General features: G+C 41.2%; 2 protein-coding genes across 20 annotated transcripts in view; one reads left to right on the top strand and one right to left on the bottom strand.

The window, feature by feature from the left end:
* LOC110975002 (liprin-alpha-2-like) overlaps window positions 1–13,995 on the bottom strand; it is a 135,660-nt gene that overhangs the window by 14,852 nt on the left and 106,813 nt on the right. For 10 of the 16 annotated variants that reach the window (XM_087130470.1, XM_087130468.1, XM_087130482.1 and 7 more), the window contains 8 exons: window positions 12,709–12,872; window positions 11,953–12,106; window positions 11,370–11,408; window positions 9,205–9,428; window positions 7,668–8,037; window positions 6,890–6,961; window positions 3,687–3,826; window positions 3,220–3,416 (listed from right to left, as the gene is read on the bottom strand). In XM_087130470.1, coding sequence (XP_086986596.1) covers window positions 3,220–3,416; window positions 3,687–3,826; window positions 6,890–6,961; window positions 7,668–8,037; window positions 9,205–9,428; window positions 11,370–11,408; window positions 11,953–12,106; window positions 12,709–12,872 — 1,360 coding nt within the window. The remainder of the gene's footprint in view (window positions 1–3,219; window positions 3,417–3,686; window positions 3,827–6,889; window positions 6,962–7,667; window positions 8,038–9,204; window positions 9,429–11,369; window positions 11,409–11,952; window positions 12,107–12,708; window positions 12,873–13,995) is intronic. The other 6 variants (XM_087130471.1, XM_087130472.1, XM_087130483.1 and 3 more) reach the window with 3 other exon arrangements.
* LOC147795904 (uncharacterized) overlaps window positions 1–13,995 on the top strand; it is a 79,573-nt gene that overhangs the window by 15,887 nt on the left and 49,691 nt on the right. The gene's annotated exons all lie outside the window — the stretch shown is intronic.

Below are 13,995 nucleotides of genomic sequence, written 5' to 3'. Positions count from 1 at the left end.
TTTGAGGGATGGGACAAATGGCATGGGAACAGGGTAAGAAAAATGTGAAATCATGGATGGAAAGAAAAAAAATGACAAAGTGAATATGATGAGAAAATAGTTGGATCACGTATGCAAGTCTACCATAATTGTGGAAAGCATTGGAGCCACCATGACATTATCTGGAAAGAACCGTACATTGTCAATGGAATAACAAGCAACAGTTTCTCCAAATTTTTCCAGATCAGAGAAACTGCAATTGCAACAGGAAAATAGCTAGTTTTACTTAAGAACTGAGCCAGTTAATATAGGAATCCCAGCAATGCATGCATTTTGAGCTCCAAAGACTAAAATGTATTAAGCCTGTTTTTGTCAGCATTATCAGATCACATCACACTGTCAGTCAGCATACAGCTTGTTACATGTTTTTCAGTGCACGAAACACATTCACGTGGCTTGCAAACGTACAGGATTGGTGTAAATGTGCTGAAGTTTCGCACAGGCATGTGATGTGGGTTTTCCCTACTGCAAGAAAACGGCTGACCTTACTTGTAAATCAATATGTTCCAACCCTTGAAAACTTATTTGACAACATATACTGTGGTATTTCACAGCTCCCAATCCTGTACTTGAGTTTTGTTCAAATGTAAATCACATGTTTGCTTCAGTAGTGTAAGTTTTTCTGAAATATTAATCAGCAATCTGAATAATGACACTTTAAAGATGTTAATTCACATCATTATTTACCTTTATCTTGATAAAACAATGAAACAATTCAACAGTGTTTTAAATGACCACAGACTACCTTCGAAAAAACTTTGAGAAGAAGAAATGGTAAGAGTAGATGTTCCAGAGAGGGTTAAGAAAATGTTACACATGCAAAGAAATATGGAAATAAAAGCTGGTCTGAACTGGTTCTGACTGGTTTGTGCATGTTTTTAAACTGGTACAGTTTTCATGTCTCATGTTTTATGTGATGAGCTGCATAACCTTAGTGTCTTGTCCACACATTTTCGGTGTCTAAAAGCTAACGCTCTGCATCAAACCAGTTCAAACCAGTTCACACTGGTTCAAACCAGTTCACACTGGTCCACACCAGATGGAACCAGTTTACAGGCTCAGATGAGATGACAAAGAAAGGCAAATACAGACGAGTGTGTCCTCAGCGAGAAAGGCATGACAGGTTGAGTAAAGTCTGGGTGACATTTCCAGATGAGGGCAAGAGGTCAAGTTGAAGGGGTCAAGACGGGGTCGTTGAAGGGGTCAAGACGGGTCAAATTTGGTTCATACCAAAGAAAATGCTGGGAGGCAGTCTCTGAAATATGTACATAAAATTTGCATAATAATAAAAAGCAAGGCTGGAAACTTCCAGATTTGGGGTTGGAGAAGGAAAAACTGGTCATGAAAACACGATGGGATTCAGTAGGAATAGAGACCTTATTCTTTTTATCACAGGTGTTTCATAATGAAGAAGCCTCATGCATATACAGTATTTGTATTTCAATGTTTATCTTAAGTCTTGTAAATGTTGACAGGATTTCATTAAATTTTTGTTGACACAATCAGGCAATCACGATCTCCTGAATAATGTTTTTTGAAAAAAAAAAAGACTAGTGGTGGTTTAATTAGCCCCCAAAATATCTTTGTCAAAGTGCGAACAAAAACTGCCAAAAACTGGGAGCGTACCGGTACGTGTATTTTCAGCCAAAAAAAATTGAGCTTCAAAATAAAATTAAAAGCTATGCAGCAAGCAGAAATTAAAAAAAAATAGCAAAATATTTCCAAGCACACAAGCAGCTCATACACATATTTGTTTTGACAAGATAATCCATTCACTCCCAGATTGCCCTGAATAATAAAAAACACTAGCAAGAAAATACATTCAGAGCTTTCGACACGGAACAAACAACTGACACAAACACAAACAACAAAGCCAGAAAAAATACAAACATGCATTTAGTGCATATAAATACCACATACCGAAGTCCATACAAACAGCTAAATTTTAGTTCAAGTGTACCATTACAAATTGTAGAATTTACAACTGGGCCTCTTTCCACCTTAAACAAGTACACATGGTCCAGCTATCCCCCAGATTTTTTTTTCTATGTGAAACTTCTGTTCGGAAATAGTCTTTAAGTCTATATACAAATTTCAACAATCCCATTTAGCATATTAGCAGAACATGGTTCAGTAGTTACCCTCCCCCATGCATGGTTAAGTACAAACTGTATACTTGTACTTCTGTTTTAACTTCCCCACTGAGCCTTACGCAATGCACTTTCTCATCAAGCGATATTAAAACCATGCTTAACTCCTTACTCAAAAATGAAAAGTTAGATAACATTTAGGAATAGTTTTTAGAAGATTCTGAAGACAGATCTACACCAATATCAGTTTTTTCAGTTTCTGTCAAGTAAAATATTGTATGTGATTACAAAGAAATATTATACTTTATATAAAACACCATTTTAATAAATGAGATTTTACTTTACATTTGTTTTTTGATGAGAAAAATAAAACAGTAGACAGAAGGAAGCCTAATAAAAATAGGACTATTTGTAGGAAGTAGGGGTTGCTAAGGTGAGGAGAAATTAGTAAAGAGGAATTGGGACTATTATGGGATGGAACACAGAGCAAAAGGTGAATTAGTAGCAACTGCAAATTAAACTTCAGACAAAAAGATCTTTCTTTTGGAAGAGGGACTTTTATTTCCTTGGGAGCAGATACTGACCCTAGCCAATGTTTGACTTCAATGGAGAGGAAACTCGTATCATGAGGATCCCCCACCAAAAGGACCTTTTTTGGAGACAGCTCCAGTCTTGGTTCAGTAAGACCCAGGGACTTAGCATTTAAAAAAGTATTTTGCAGTTAAACTTTCAAACGAATATGAAACCAAAACACTGCGATCTATTTTAGATAGATGGGGGTAATCTCAAAATGAACCAAAAAAAAAAAACCAAAAAAGGAAAACAGGTTTGCTCAAGGAAATGCAAAAAACAATGACTTCATAAATACTGCTCACTGCTCCATCAGAACAAAAGGATGAGACTTTGCAGTTTGCAAAATGAAACTTCGGCAACAGCATAAAATCCCTTCAAGTTGAATTTTTACCAAAACCAATGCAGCAGGAATTAATAAGAAATGATTTTTTTTTCAGTATGGACTTACTTGACATTGGTGTCAAAACAAAATGGTGAAGTTTTTGTTTAGTTTTAGTTTGCAGGTTTGTTTGTTTACCTTTCTCGCTCTCGCTGTAATTGCCTTCCTTTCCCCTGCGCAGCGGGCTGGCCTTGTCGCCTCTCTTGCCACCAAATAACCTACCTAGTGAGCCCTTCAGCCCCGGCCGTTTGGCCTGCTGCTTGTGCAGCGAGTCCTGGCTGCTGTTGTTGCTGGACTGGGGGCTTGGGGTGCTATGGGAACTGTCGAGGGATCCCCTGAAATAGATTTTAAAATGTCAAAACTGCTGCAAACAATTTGCCAGCTACTGCGACTTCAAATAAATCTCCAGGAAAAAAAATTAAAGAATCCGACATTTTGATCTTTAATAGCAGAATCTTTCTTGAAGGAAAACTACATAGAGCTCCTAAACAGAAATCTTTGCTTAGCAAACTTTAAACGCTGTGCACAAATTTGCAGTGAGCCAGTCGCAAGTAATGTACAAAACTGTGTTTTTTTCTGTGCTTGTGAAATTGGTGCTTCTGTACCTTCTCTGCTCCTGTTCATTGCCCTGGGCCGTGATGGCAGCAGCGATCCTCTCTAGCTGCTGAGATCGTGGTGATAGTGGGGTGGTCCTGGGTTGCTGGGACTTTTCCTCCTCTGTTACCTCCTCGGTTCCCCTTAGAGGCTGCGAGATCCAGAAACAAAACGTCAGGAAATATTTTGTGATGTAGCATTCTGAAAATTGTTACCCAAGCTCTTGCGTTAAATTCCTCAGAAAATTTCTTTCTCTGCAATCTGCTTTTTAATGCGTTAACTTCTTTCAGCGAGGACATGATAATAATCTAATTTTCATAGAAAAGTACATTGGGCTTTTTCAACAGAAAGCTGGTTGAGATCCAGATTAGATTTAGGCACCAAAAATTTAGACATTGGGATAGATACACAGATATGCATGGGTGAAGATTTTGCAAAAATCTCCCCGGTATGGCAGAAAATTCTGTTCCAATGTAAAGTTTTGTTTCAACTTACAAATTACCCTGAAACTATAAAACATTTATACAATCTTCATTTCAAACAAACTGTTTAGATAGTGCAGCATTTTTCATGCATTCAATATCACACATGTAAAGATCAAAACCATGCAACTATTTGTTAGTATGGAATGAAAGGCATGATGTAACAGATGTTTGAAAGAGAAGACGGGTAATCAGGCTAAATGAAAAATAAATCTAGAGTATCTTGTCCATGCTTTATGACAAAATTTTGCAGGCAAAATTCAAACCATAAATACTACATTTTAAGAAATGTATTTTGTGTACCATCCAAAATATAGCATCATTAAACTTTCATAGATAAGGATCTTCCTGTACTTGAAAGTGTACTTGATGAGGAAACCTTCTGTTATTTGTATTAGGCCTATTGCAGACATATTTTGAGATTTTAATTTTTTACAAAATATTTGATATTAAGTATGCGCTGTGATAAAAAACACAAACGTTACATCCCAAATGCAGAAGAAATGGAAAGAAGCGAGTGATTAGATTGGAAGAAGAAACCATGACAGATTTGATATGTTAAGATATGTGGAATTTCCAAAATTGTGGCTTCATAAGTGCCTACAGCTGCAAGGGTTGGTTACTCCCGAGTGGACGCCTTTCAATTCAGTACAGTTAAGTCTAATGCAACAGAAGTATTGGTTTGTATCTTCCTTGCACCCCGTCATTAGTCAAAAAGAGCCATCTTGGTGGGGAGTGTTCATTTTGTTGGTAGTGAGTGACGCTACCGCAGTGTATGCATCTCAGTCATTTGTGAAACAGTGAAATGCAGTTCCCACCAAGGGAGCCTCCTCACTAGAAAAACTGTGCCCTTTTCTTGGTCTACGGTAGCTTGGGGCTCATGTAGGTTGAGCCAGAGGTAGAGGAAAAAGCTCAGATTTGGAGAAAGGCTCTATAAGTCTGTGGCCTTTTCCCTTACCTCTGCTTCATCTCAATAATCTGCTTGAAACATTGACTGATAAATGGGTCATTCCATGAGGTTGGGGCACAATTTGTGACGGTGTCAATTGTTACGTGGGTTCCGTAAAAATGAACAGCTATTTCCCTGCAAGTGGATTCCAAATTGACATTGTTATACATCTTGCAAGGCTGAATACAGAGGTGTGTGTTATTTTTACGGAGTAAATGACCTACTCTACAGGTCATGAAAAGTGGCAAAAAGTTACCGATGTAACAAGGACACCGTCACAAATTAAGCCCCAACCTCACAGAATAACCCAAATACTTTTCAAAGTTTGGCCCCATGTTCAAAAAAATTTGACGGCTCTGCTGCAGAGATAGAGCTACATTGGCCTAGCAGGTCTCGTCTCAGAACTCTTCGTTAGAATTCATGAGATTGAAGCCTGCAGCTGAAAGCAACATAAAGATGGGTGTTAAAAAAAAAAACAACCCCAGTGATTTTGCTGGCTCTCCAAATTTGTCCACAAAGCACTGTCAACGCCCACTGTATGAAGCCTATCAGATAGAGAATTGATGATGGGGAAGCAGATCAGAAGAATATGGGGTTTCTTTTGGTGACAGAGGTATGGATGGGTTTACAGATAACTGGACAAAAAACTTGCAACATCCACTTTGCAACAAAGCAGAGGCACACAGGATGCAGCTTGTGAATGCTTACGATGATTTGACAGAAAGTTAGAGAGTGACAGAGGGTATGTGTGCCTGAAATACGTACACGTTAACAACACACAGCAAGCATCTCGGCTTGTCACAAACCCTACCACCTCATTTCAACGTGCTCATCAGTCAATTTTGTGAACAAAAACTAAAGTGAACGTGCAGCAAACAACCAAACCAACCAATCAGGGAACAGGAAGATTGAAATTTCACTCTAAGAGACCACAAGTAGGCTCACTTTAGACGGTCCAATGATTCTTCTCCACCATCACGTAACTTAATACAAAACCTCTCTCTTAAACTGGTACCCTTTCACACATACAGCCATTACTATACTTTAAGGCCCTTTGGCATAGAAACATCTACGTGGATGAAATTTTCGCACAGAAATGCCTTAGCGATGATCTGATGTAACAGTGTGATACGCTCTCATTGCAGTACACCACAAATCACTTCAATCTGGCGTATAATGTGATACATGACCTTTGACATACATGTAAAGTCAAAATCTGTATCAATTCAGTATAAACACACCAAAGATGGTAAGTTAAACATTACAATAAAAAATTTAAATACGTTCGTTTCGTTTTCTCTTTCTCTCGGCAAATCAAGCCACAGTGGCTCAGGTATAAAGCACCTGACAATGTCCGTACTTTGATAGATCACATATACCGCTACGTTAGCATGCAGTATGGGCACAACGAACAAATATGTGAATTGTGAAATGCATGCAGACTGCAATCAACTCCAATGAAAAACGCCAAAAGACCAATTTACGGTCGAAAGGGTGCATAAACTATCCCAGGCAGGCTCTGCAAACCGACAAACCAACCAAACCACACATTCCGCAGCTCAAAGTCAAACAAAAAAAAAAAACAGCACGCTTCGAACAACATTTCTTCTTCAGCACGTTTAACACAGTTTGGACTGCCAACGATGACGAATACTTTAAGACACCCCGTGCAGCAGGCAATGTTTCTTATTTTCTCCAACTTTTTTCAGCGGTTTCCGGTTTCTCAATCATTCCGTCATTCAGCAAACAACGTGCGATAGCAAGAAACGTGGGGTTCCCAAACCTTTCTGCCTCTTTGCCAATAGTGTAGCTGGGACTCGGACAGCGACATTGAGCGACTGTATACGCCTTTGCGCTACAAAGCACAAGTACCACGTCAAAAAATCAGGGAAAAGGAGTTCAAGGGGCGTTGGGCAAAAAAGGAGAAAGTGGGAGGGGAGGAAATAATGGGGAGAGGAAAAACACGGACAAATATACAAATTAGCGACAACAGCCAAAAATTCTACCCACAGCTAAGGTTCTACAACGGCACAAGAAAAAAAGTTGAAATGTATAAAAACATTGGTGGAGGTGGCAAATTGTGCCTTGTGCTGAACACTGCCACTACAGTGGCTAAAAGTTTCATCACCTAGAAACTACTGGCAGAATTTAGTTCTGGTTTGGAAAACAACAGACCCTACAACTTCCAGACATCTGGAGATTTCCACACAGGCAACCGAATATTTTTCTCACTAGTTGGGGAGGAGGCAAAATGCAGTGTGTGATTTCACTCTGAATATAAAATAAAGTATCTCTGTCTAGTGCTCTTTGAAGTCAGCAAAACAAAAATCCAAATAAGCATTTAGGCATTGATTAGCTCAGCAGGTGGAGCACTTGAACTGCAATCAGGATTGCATATTAGTTGGGTTCAATTCTAAGCCCCTTTTCAAAGTTTTTTTCAGCTCAAGATGATTCAAGTCGGTTGTGGCTTTGGATGGCAGATCAAGTCAGCTGAGAAACTTAAGTAGCTTGTGTCAAATCTTTTCCTGCTTCGGCCGAGAAAAGTCAAGTTTTTATCATACCTGAGCCGTCGCACCACTGCCCTCTCCCTCCTCGATGGGCCCATCCAGTCCCGCTAGGGAGGGAATCTGCGGTTGACTGTAGCTGTACTGGCTCCCAAGGGCATCCACTGATGCGTTGCCCCGCCTCTCGATGCGAGGCGTGGAGTCCTCGCTGCCTGGCGGCGACACCCTCTCGTGCTCAGTTGTTGTGTGCATGACCATGCTGCCAGGCAGAGAACGGGTCAGGTTGCGGGGCTCGGCGCTCCAGTAGTACCGGCTCCGGCCCGTGCTAGACTGGAAGAGGTCAAAGTTGTCCACGCTGCCTGTGCCCACGCGGTGCTCAATCTCCTCTGCCCGCTGCTCGGTGGAGAACTTCTCCTCTTGGATCAGCCTGAGAAGGGCGAGATTGGGAGATGGAGAGAAATCCACATTCAGTACAAGGATTCTAACAATGACAATGCTCAAACTATCAGGTGCAGACACACCATAAAATGGTCAATATACACAAACTATATCATAGACCAAACAACCACTACCGGTCGGTCCACGCACACCATTGCATCACATGGTCAACACACATTTCCAACCATTAGGTCCAGCCATTCCATTATATCACACGGTCAACATACACATGAAGATTAATACCAGATATAACGGACCGAACAACCATACAGTCAAAGCACTCCATTATAATACCAGTCAACATACATATTTGTTTCACATGTAGTGTAGACATTCCTTTATTTTCCATCAGTTGAGAAAAACTTCCTTTTTTCAACTTTGGTCAATCTTTCAAGCTGCATTTTTTGATGATTAAACTGTTCCTCTACGTAATCCGGACCTCAAAATGCCTCTGAAGCTGTTTTTCAGTGAGGGCAACACACTGTGCTAACCTTACATACCTATTGAGGACTTGTGAACAAAAGAGGTCCACACGATGCAGGAAAGGAAGACGTTCTGTGGACCTGCACATGTCCACAGGACGTTTCCCCTTCTCTGAAAAAAGAAGTTTAGAGGCATTTTGGGGTAGGGGCCATGTGTTGTAAAAGGAGGAGGAATAGTCAAGGAAACCTTGTACAAAACACACCCGCCGGAATTTATATCCTTGTGGAGACACGGCGTCGTGCTCGTGTTCTAACCCCCCACTTGAACATGAATCACCACGCTGGGCTGATGTTTCTACTGTATGTCCCTTTTATAAAACACTTCAATTTGCAACAGCTTTTTACACACTAAAATTTCTTGTTTTTCAGCGATTTCCAAATATCAGTTCCGTGCAATCCTTGCGGAGAACTATCCTTGTGGAGACCTACATTATTCAACCCATTCTCCTGGGTCTCCGCAAGGCACCATACCGGTATCTCTGTTCACCACGTTATATAACGAGGTCAACAGAAGTATATTACACTCTCTTTGGTCCAAACACACTATTATATCACATGGTCCCATTATTGCTCATTCTATCCATGCATTTCATATCATATGATCAATAAAAATTTACCAACCACTAGATCCAGACACTCCATTATATCACCCGGTCAATTAACGTTATATGCACCTGATTTCATTGTTGATAGCGTCCAGCTGCTCTTGCAGCATGGCGGCTAGAGTCTGGGCATCAGTGTGGCCTTGCGGTGACAGCATGTCCACTGCCCCAAAGATGGACTCGGACTCATCCTCGGAGTGGCCCGCCCCCTCGTCGCTCTCGAAGGCCTGGGCGATGTTGGCCAGGACGCTTGCCTGCTCTGCCTTCTCCCACTCCTGCTCATTTAGAGTGTTAACCTGTCCACAAAAACAAAGCAAAACAAAAGACTCAATAACCAGTTGTTGACACTCTGTCATCGCACTGGACAAGACAGTGGGCTCCCTGTCCATTTGTGCCTTTCTAGGGGTCACAGGTAGGCAATGTTTTAAATTCGGGCTTTCAGGGCTACAGCTACGACTAATGTCAGCATGTGGCTACATACGGTATCTGCCACTGGCTAAGACCTATCCTTAGCCCTAAATGTGAGTTCCTGACATGGCCATACATGTACATTCGGAACTTCACAGTTGTCACTATCAAATGCATACACGTGAACGCCACAAAATCTACAATGAGATTTTGTGCAAATAAAGGGTGGGACTGGTCATCAACACCTTACACCTTTTGCAAACAAGGTCTGACCTTTAACCCTAGCTTCTGGGAACCAGTGAGGAGGCCACACCCAAATTGCAGGTGCTTTGCTATGGCTGGAAATATTAAAAGCGTCTAAGGGAAAGTCATGAGTTCTGCCAAGTTCTGATCTTCAGGTCACAACCAAATTTACTATTCAGGTTCTGCTGCTCTTCGCTGTTCACGGCTGTTTGAAGTTCCGTTCACGGTTTGCTATGCAAGATTTGTTTTCAATCACCTGCTGTGTTCAGTCTCTTCAAGTCCACCACTTGTGTACCAAGTTCAATAGACATGTGTGAATACATCAAGCTACAGTATTGACCAAAATGCCACCATTAGATAGATGTACAGTGTAGTCAGCTGGATTTCTACTCCCAAGAGTACAGCTTCAAACAGACTGAAAGAGGAAAGATATGAGAATGGGGGGATGGGGGAAGTAACAAGATTTTAGGGGATAAGGGATCTAAAAGCATTTTGCAGCGTAGGACATCTGCAGGTAAACATGGCTTGCATAGAAGAACACTGCTAAATTGCATCCTCTGGCCAAGACCGACACCACATGTACGCCAACATGTTACATCAAGTGAACTGCACGTCACGTACGCCGGTTACAAATCCAAACTAACAAGCTGGCTCGATTTCTTGTCGTTTTTATTTCTGTAACTTCAAGTTGTAGGTTATAAATGGCACTGCCTGTGCCAAACTTTACGAGCTCATTTTAAAATGGGACTACAGTCAACTAGGGAGACTTTCCTGGATGAATTTCAGCTGAGATGAAATGCATCCTTGTTACAGAGCTACTATAAAGCTGGACTGCATCTATTTTTTAATGTTCAAACATTCGATGATGTCTGTAATATTAACCACTCCCTGCCGGGGATTCCAGATCCGGACAAGTATGCTTTATATGCGTGGCCGGGATCTCCGAATTCGGACAGAAGGAACAGGGCCTTGTAACAAAAGACTGTAATCGGAAGAAAAGACCAGGCTGCTGGGAATTACCAACATTCTTTCACTCTCAAAAGTGGAGATAATCCAACCTTGTTTTGAAACAGTATACCACGGTTTGGGGCATTAAGAGTGAGCGGATTACCACCGGAGACAAAAGCACTCCACCACCGCAGCGATGAGCCACACAGCACTGCTGCATGCTAATCTGGCCCCTACTGAAAAGAGGTCAGCAGCACACTGAGCCAGATTCGTTAACAACAGAAAGTTACATAACAACGCACAATCTGTGCTCTTTTTACAAGGCTGCAAAAACAGGGAAAAAATGATAAATATTCCGGACCAGCATCATCAACATTGATAACTGCCCCAGCAGGAAGTGGTTAAGTACATAGTTTTCAATCTTTGTTGCTATACAAAAACACCTCTGTCATAGAATTCTCCACCTTTTAGCACTGCATGCAAACTAAGCGGACAGTTTACAATTGAAGATGTGATGAAAAGTGTAAGCAGTACATTTAAAGGAATTAAATGGGCTAAAAAGAATGGGAGCTGGTGAATCTACCCTACTCTTTAAAGTAAATCGAACCAAAACCATGTTGCATGCATCTGTCAATTACCTTGGGTGATTCCACAGGAAAGACCTTAAGGGGGTAGCACTTTGGGGGTGGGTTGTAATACAGACAGGAGGGCCATGAAAAGTGGTAGGTGGTACAATGTAGGATGCGGAAAGAGAAAAAAAATAGTGTAGAGAAATAGTCACTACAAAGTAATGGAACAGCTGCACACAATAGTTTAGAAGCATTCAGTGTCAGAGAAGTAGAAAAGTCCATTTTCAAAAAATAGGGGTGGCAGGATAATTCAGATGTTTTCAAATTAAAAACAAACGAAAGATAATTTGACAAAAAGCATTCCACCTTGTCAAAAGGAAAAACCATTTTAACGCGATCGGGCCTGCTTTAACTGGAACAAAAACCTCAGAAAACATCAGTCTGCTGCCCTCTACTGGTTAAAATTGGTAAATTTCATTTCGTGTAACATTTATGACAAAATATTTCTGCAGGCTATATTAGTCATGTAACATGGTCTTCACGCACACCCCAATCTGTCAAATGCTGGCAACATCTGAAGGTCCATAAGCAACCTTCAACCCCTGTGACGCGCACTTTGGCAAACACCCTCCCAGAGACCCAGACACATTACCTTTGTCGGGTCTGACTTGAGGGCCTGCAATCGGCCAGGTTGTTGCCGTCGGACCACTCCCGCCATGTCGTAATCCTCGTCTTCTAGCGAGCCGGAGGACTGCGTGGCATTGGCAATGACGACGTCTGGGACCCCTTGGCTGGGGCCCATTTCACTGCGGCGGATGATGATTGAGAAAAATATTTACTTTCAAAGAAACAAGGATACTTTCAGGGCATAAATTCACCCATCTTTCACTTTTCCTGAATACAATTTCTACTCTCCCTTTTTTAATTGTCACCTCTGTTCTATATTTCAGGTTCCATCAGAGCCTTTCTAAACTAACCTGTGTCTTACAAGAAGAAATCTACCCAGTTCTGACTGGTTCGTACTGGTTCTATCCAGTTCTATCCACCTAATAGTGTATATGTTATCTTGAGCTTCTTGGTATAAAACTATCTCTGCCTTGCATCATCACTTCTACTTCATCATGTTCATAGTTTTGCTTTATTCCAACTTCTATCACTCCATACACCCTGTCTTATAAGAAAAACAAACAAACCAGCTTCACACCGGTCCTGTCCAGTTCTGGCCACCTGTGCCATCCTTTGTCACGGTCACCAGTACTTTGTATACATGTACTTCCACTTCATTCCAACATCTCTCACTCCATAAACCATGTACAACGAAACTCCTATTCAGCAAAAGCCCCAACTTGTTCCACCAAGTTCACACTGGTTCAAGCCGGTTCAACTGGTTCCGTCCGGTTCTACCCACCTAATACTGCTTGTGCTACCCTGAGCTCCTTGCTGTGCCAACCTCTCCTTAGTTATTTTGAGCTCCACCTTATATCTCTCTAGCTCGTCCCGGTTTCTCTTGCTCTCCAGCTGCATTTCGTCCATGAACTTCTTGACTTTCTCAAGTTCATGCGTCAGAGCATTCTGAAAAGTGAGACATGTGTTTTCAATAGGCAAGCTGCTTGATATCACATACAGTGTACAACACAGACTTTCAAGTACATGTACATGTACCATTTCTATATCTTATCTATACCTTTTCTGTTTGTAAAATATAAAAAAATGGAACTTAAAACGGCACAAAGGAACCGGACTTGTTTTTCCAATTCAGTGTATGCATGTATCTGCAAACCAAATATTATTCCTATAAGGCCATTTGCAACAGCCCCCCAAAATTAACCCCTGTTAATAAAAAAAGCTTCGTCTTCATTGAAATCCCACTAGTAGCAGTGGGAATGCCAAGAAGCTTACGAAATAGTTCCCCAGTGTGTGTGCTGTGACTATGTGAAGAAGAGTTTTTATTGTGAATTGGGGAAAAAAAGTCAGCTTACTACCATACTGACCTCTGCGCTGATGAAACGCTAGAGATTTCATTTGATTACTTGAGATTGGATTGCATGGGTATCTGCAAAAAATCTGTTCCTCTGCAAGATTTCCCAAGAGCTCACATAAAAAACTTGCCCCGGGATATTAAAGAATGCTTTCTACTGGATAAAACCCTTTGTTTCACAAAATGTCATGAACCTAGGTAGTGGCCTCTTCTGTCAGTGTGAATCTGACTGTATGGAATAAAATGAAAGGGCTCTGGCTACAGCTTCAAACTATCAGGCTTCAGTGTACGAGAAGTACACAGGGAACCAGACAGAGCCATAGCCTCACAAAGCCATTGGCTTCAAAATTTGAAGCAGCTGCCAGAAAGCTGAGGCAAAGATTACAGAACTGGCCATCTCTTAGTGTCTCACTAATTTTGCAAATATGTCATTTTCCCTCTTCACTCCAGCAGTGTTTTTCCTGCCGCTGCAAAAGCAAATTTTAACACACAGGATCGATGAAGAAATTGCAGAATGATCTAAAAAAATGTCTGAAAGGATACCCAAATGTCAAAATGCCTGGAGCAATGATACTTCGCTAAGAACACAAAGCACTTCATACGCCAGTACTTCAGCTAATTGCTCGCAAGCCAAGATGTGCTCCAACATGCGAAACTTGACACCAAACAAGCTTGAGTGCTTTTCAAATTCTCACCGTAGCCTTCAACAAAAGTCGA

The sequence above is a fragment of the Acanthaster planci genome, linkage group LG20, assembly GCF_054643075.1.
Source record: "Acanthaster planci isolate LZ-2023a linkage group LG20, COTS_SCS, whole genome shotgun sequence".
NCBI classification, from domain to species: domain Eukaryota; kingdom Metazoa; phylum Echinodermata; class Asteroidea; order Valvatida; family Acanthasteridae; genus Acanthaster; species Acanthaster planci.
Note: the sequence above shows the minus strand (reverse complement) of the source record. Positions and strands in the feature narration are given on the sequence as shown.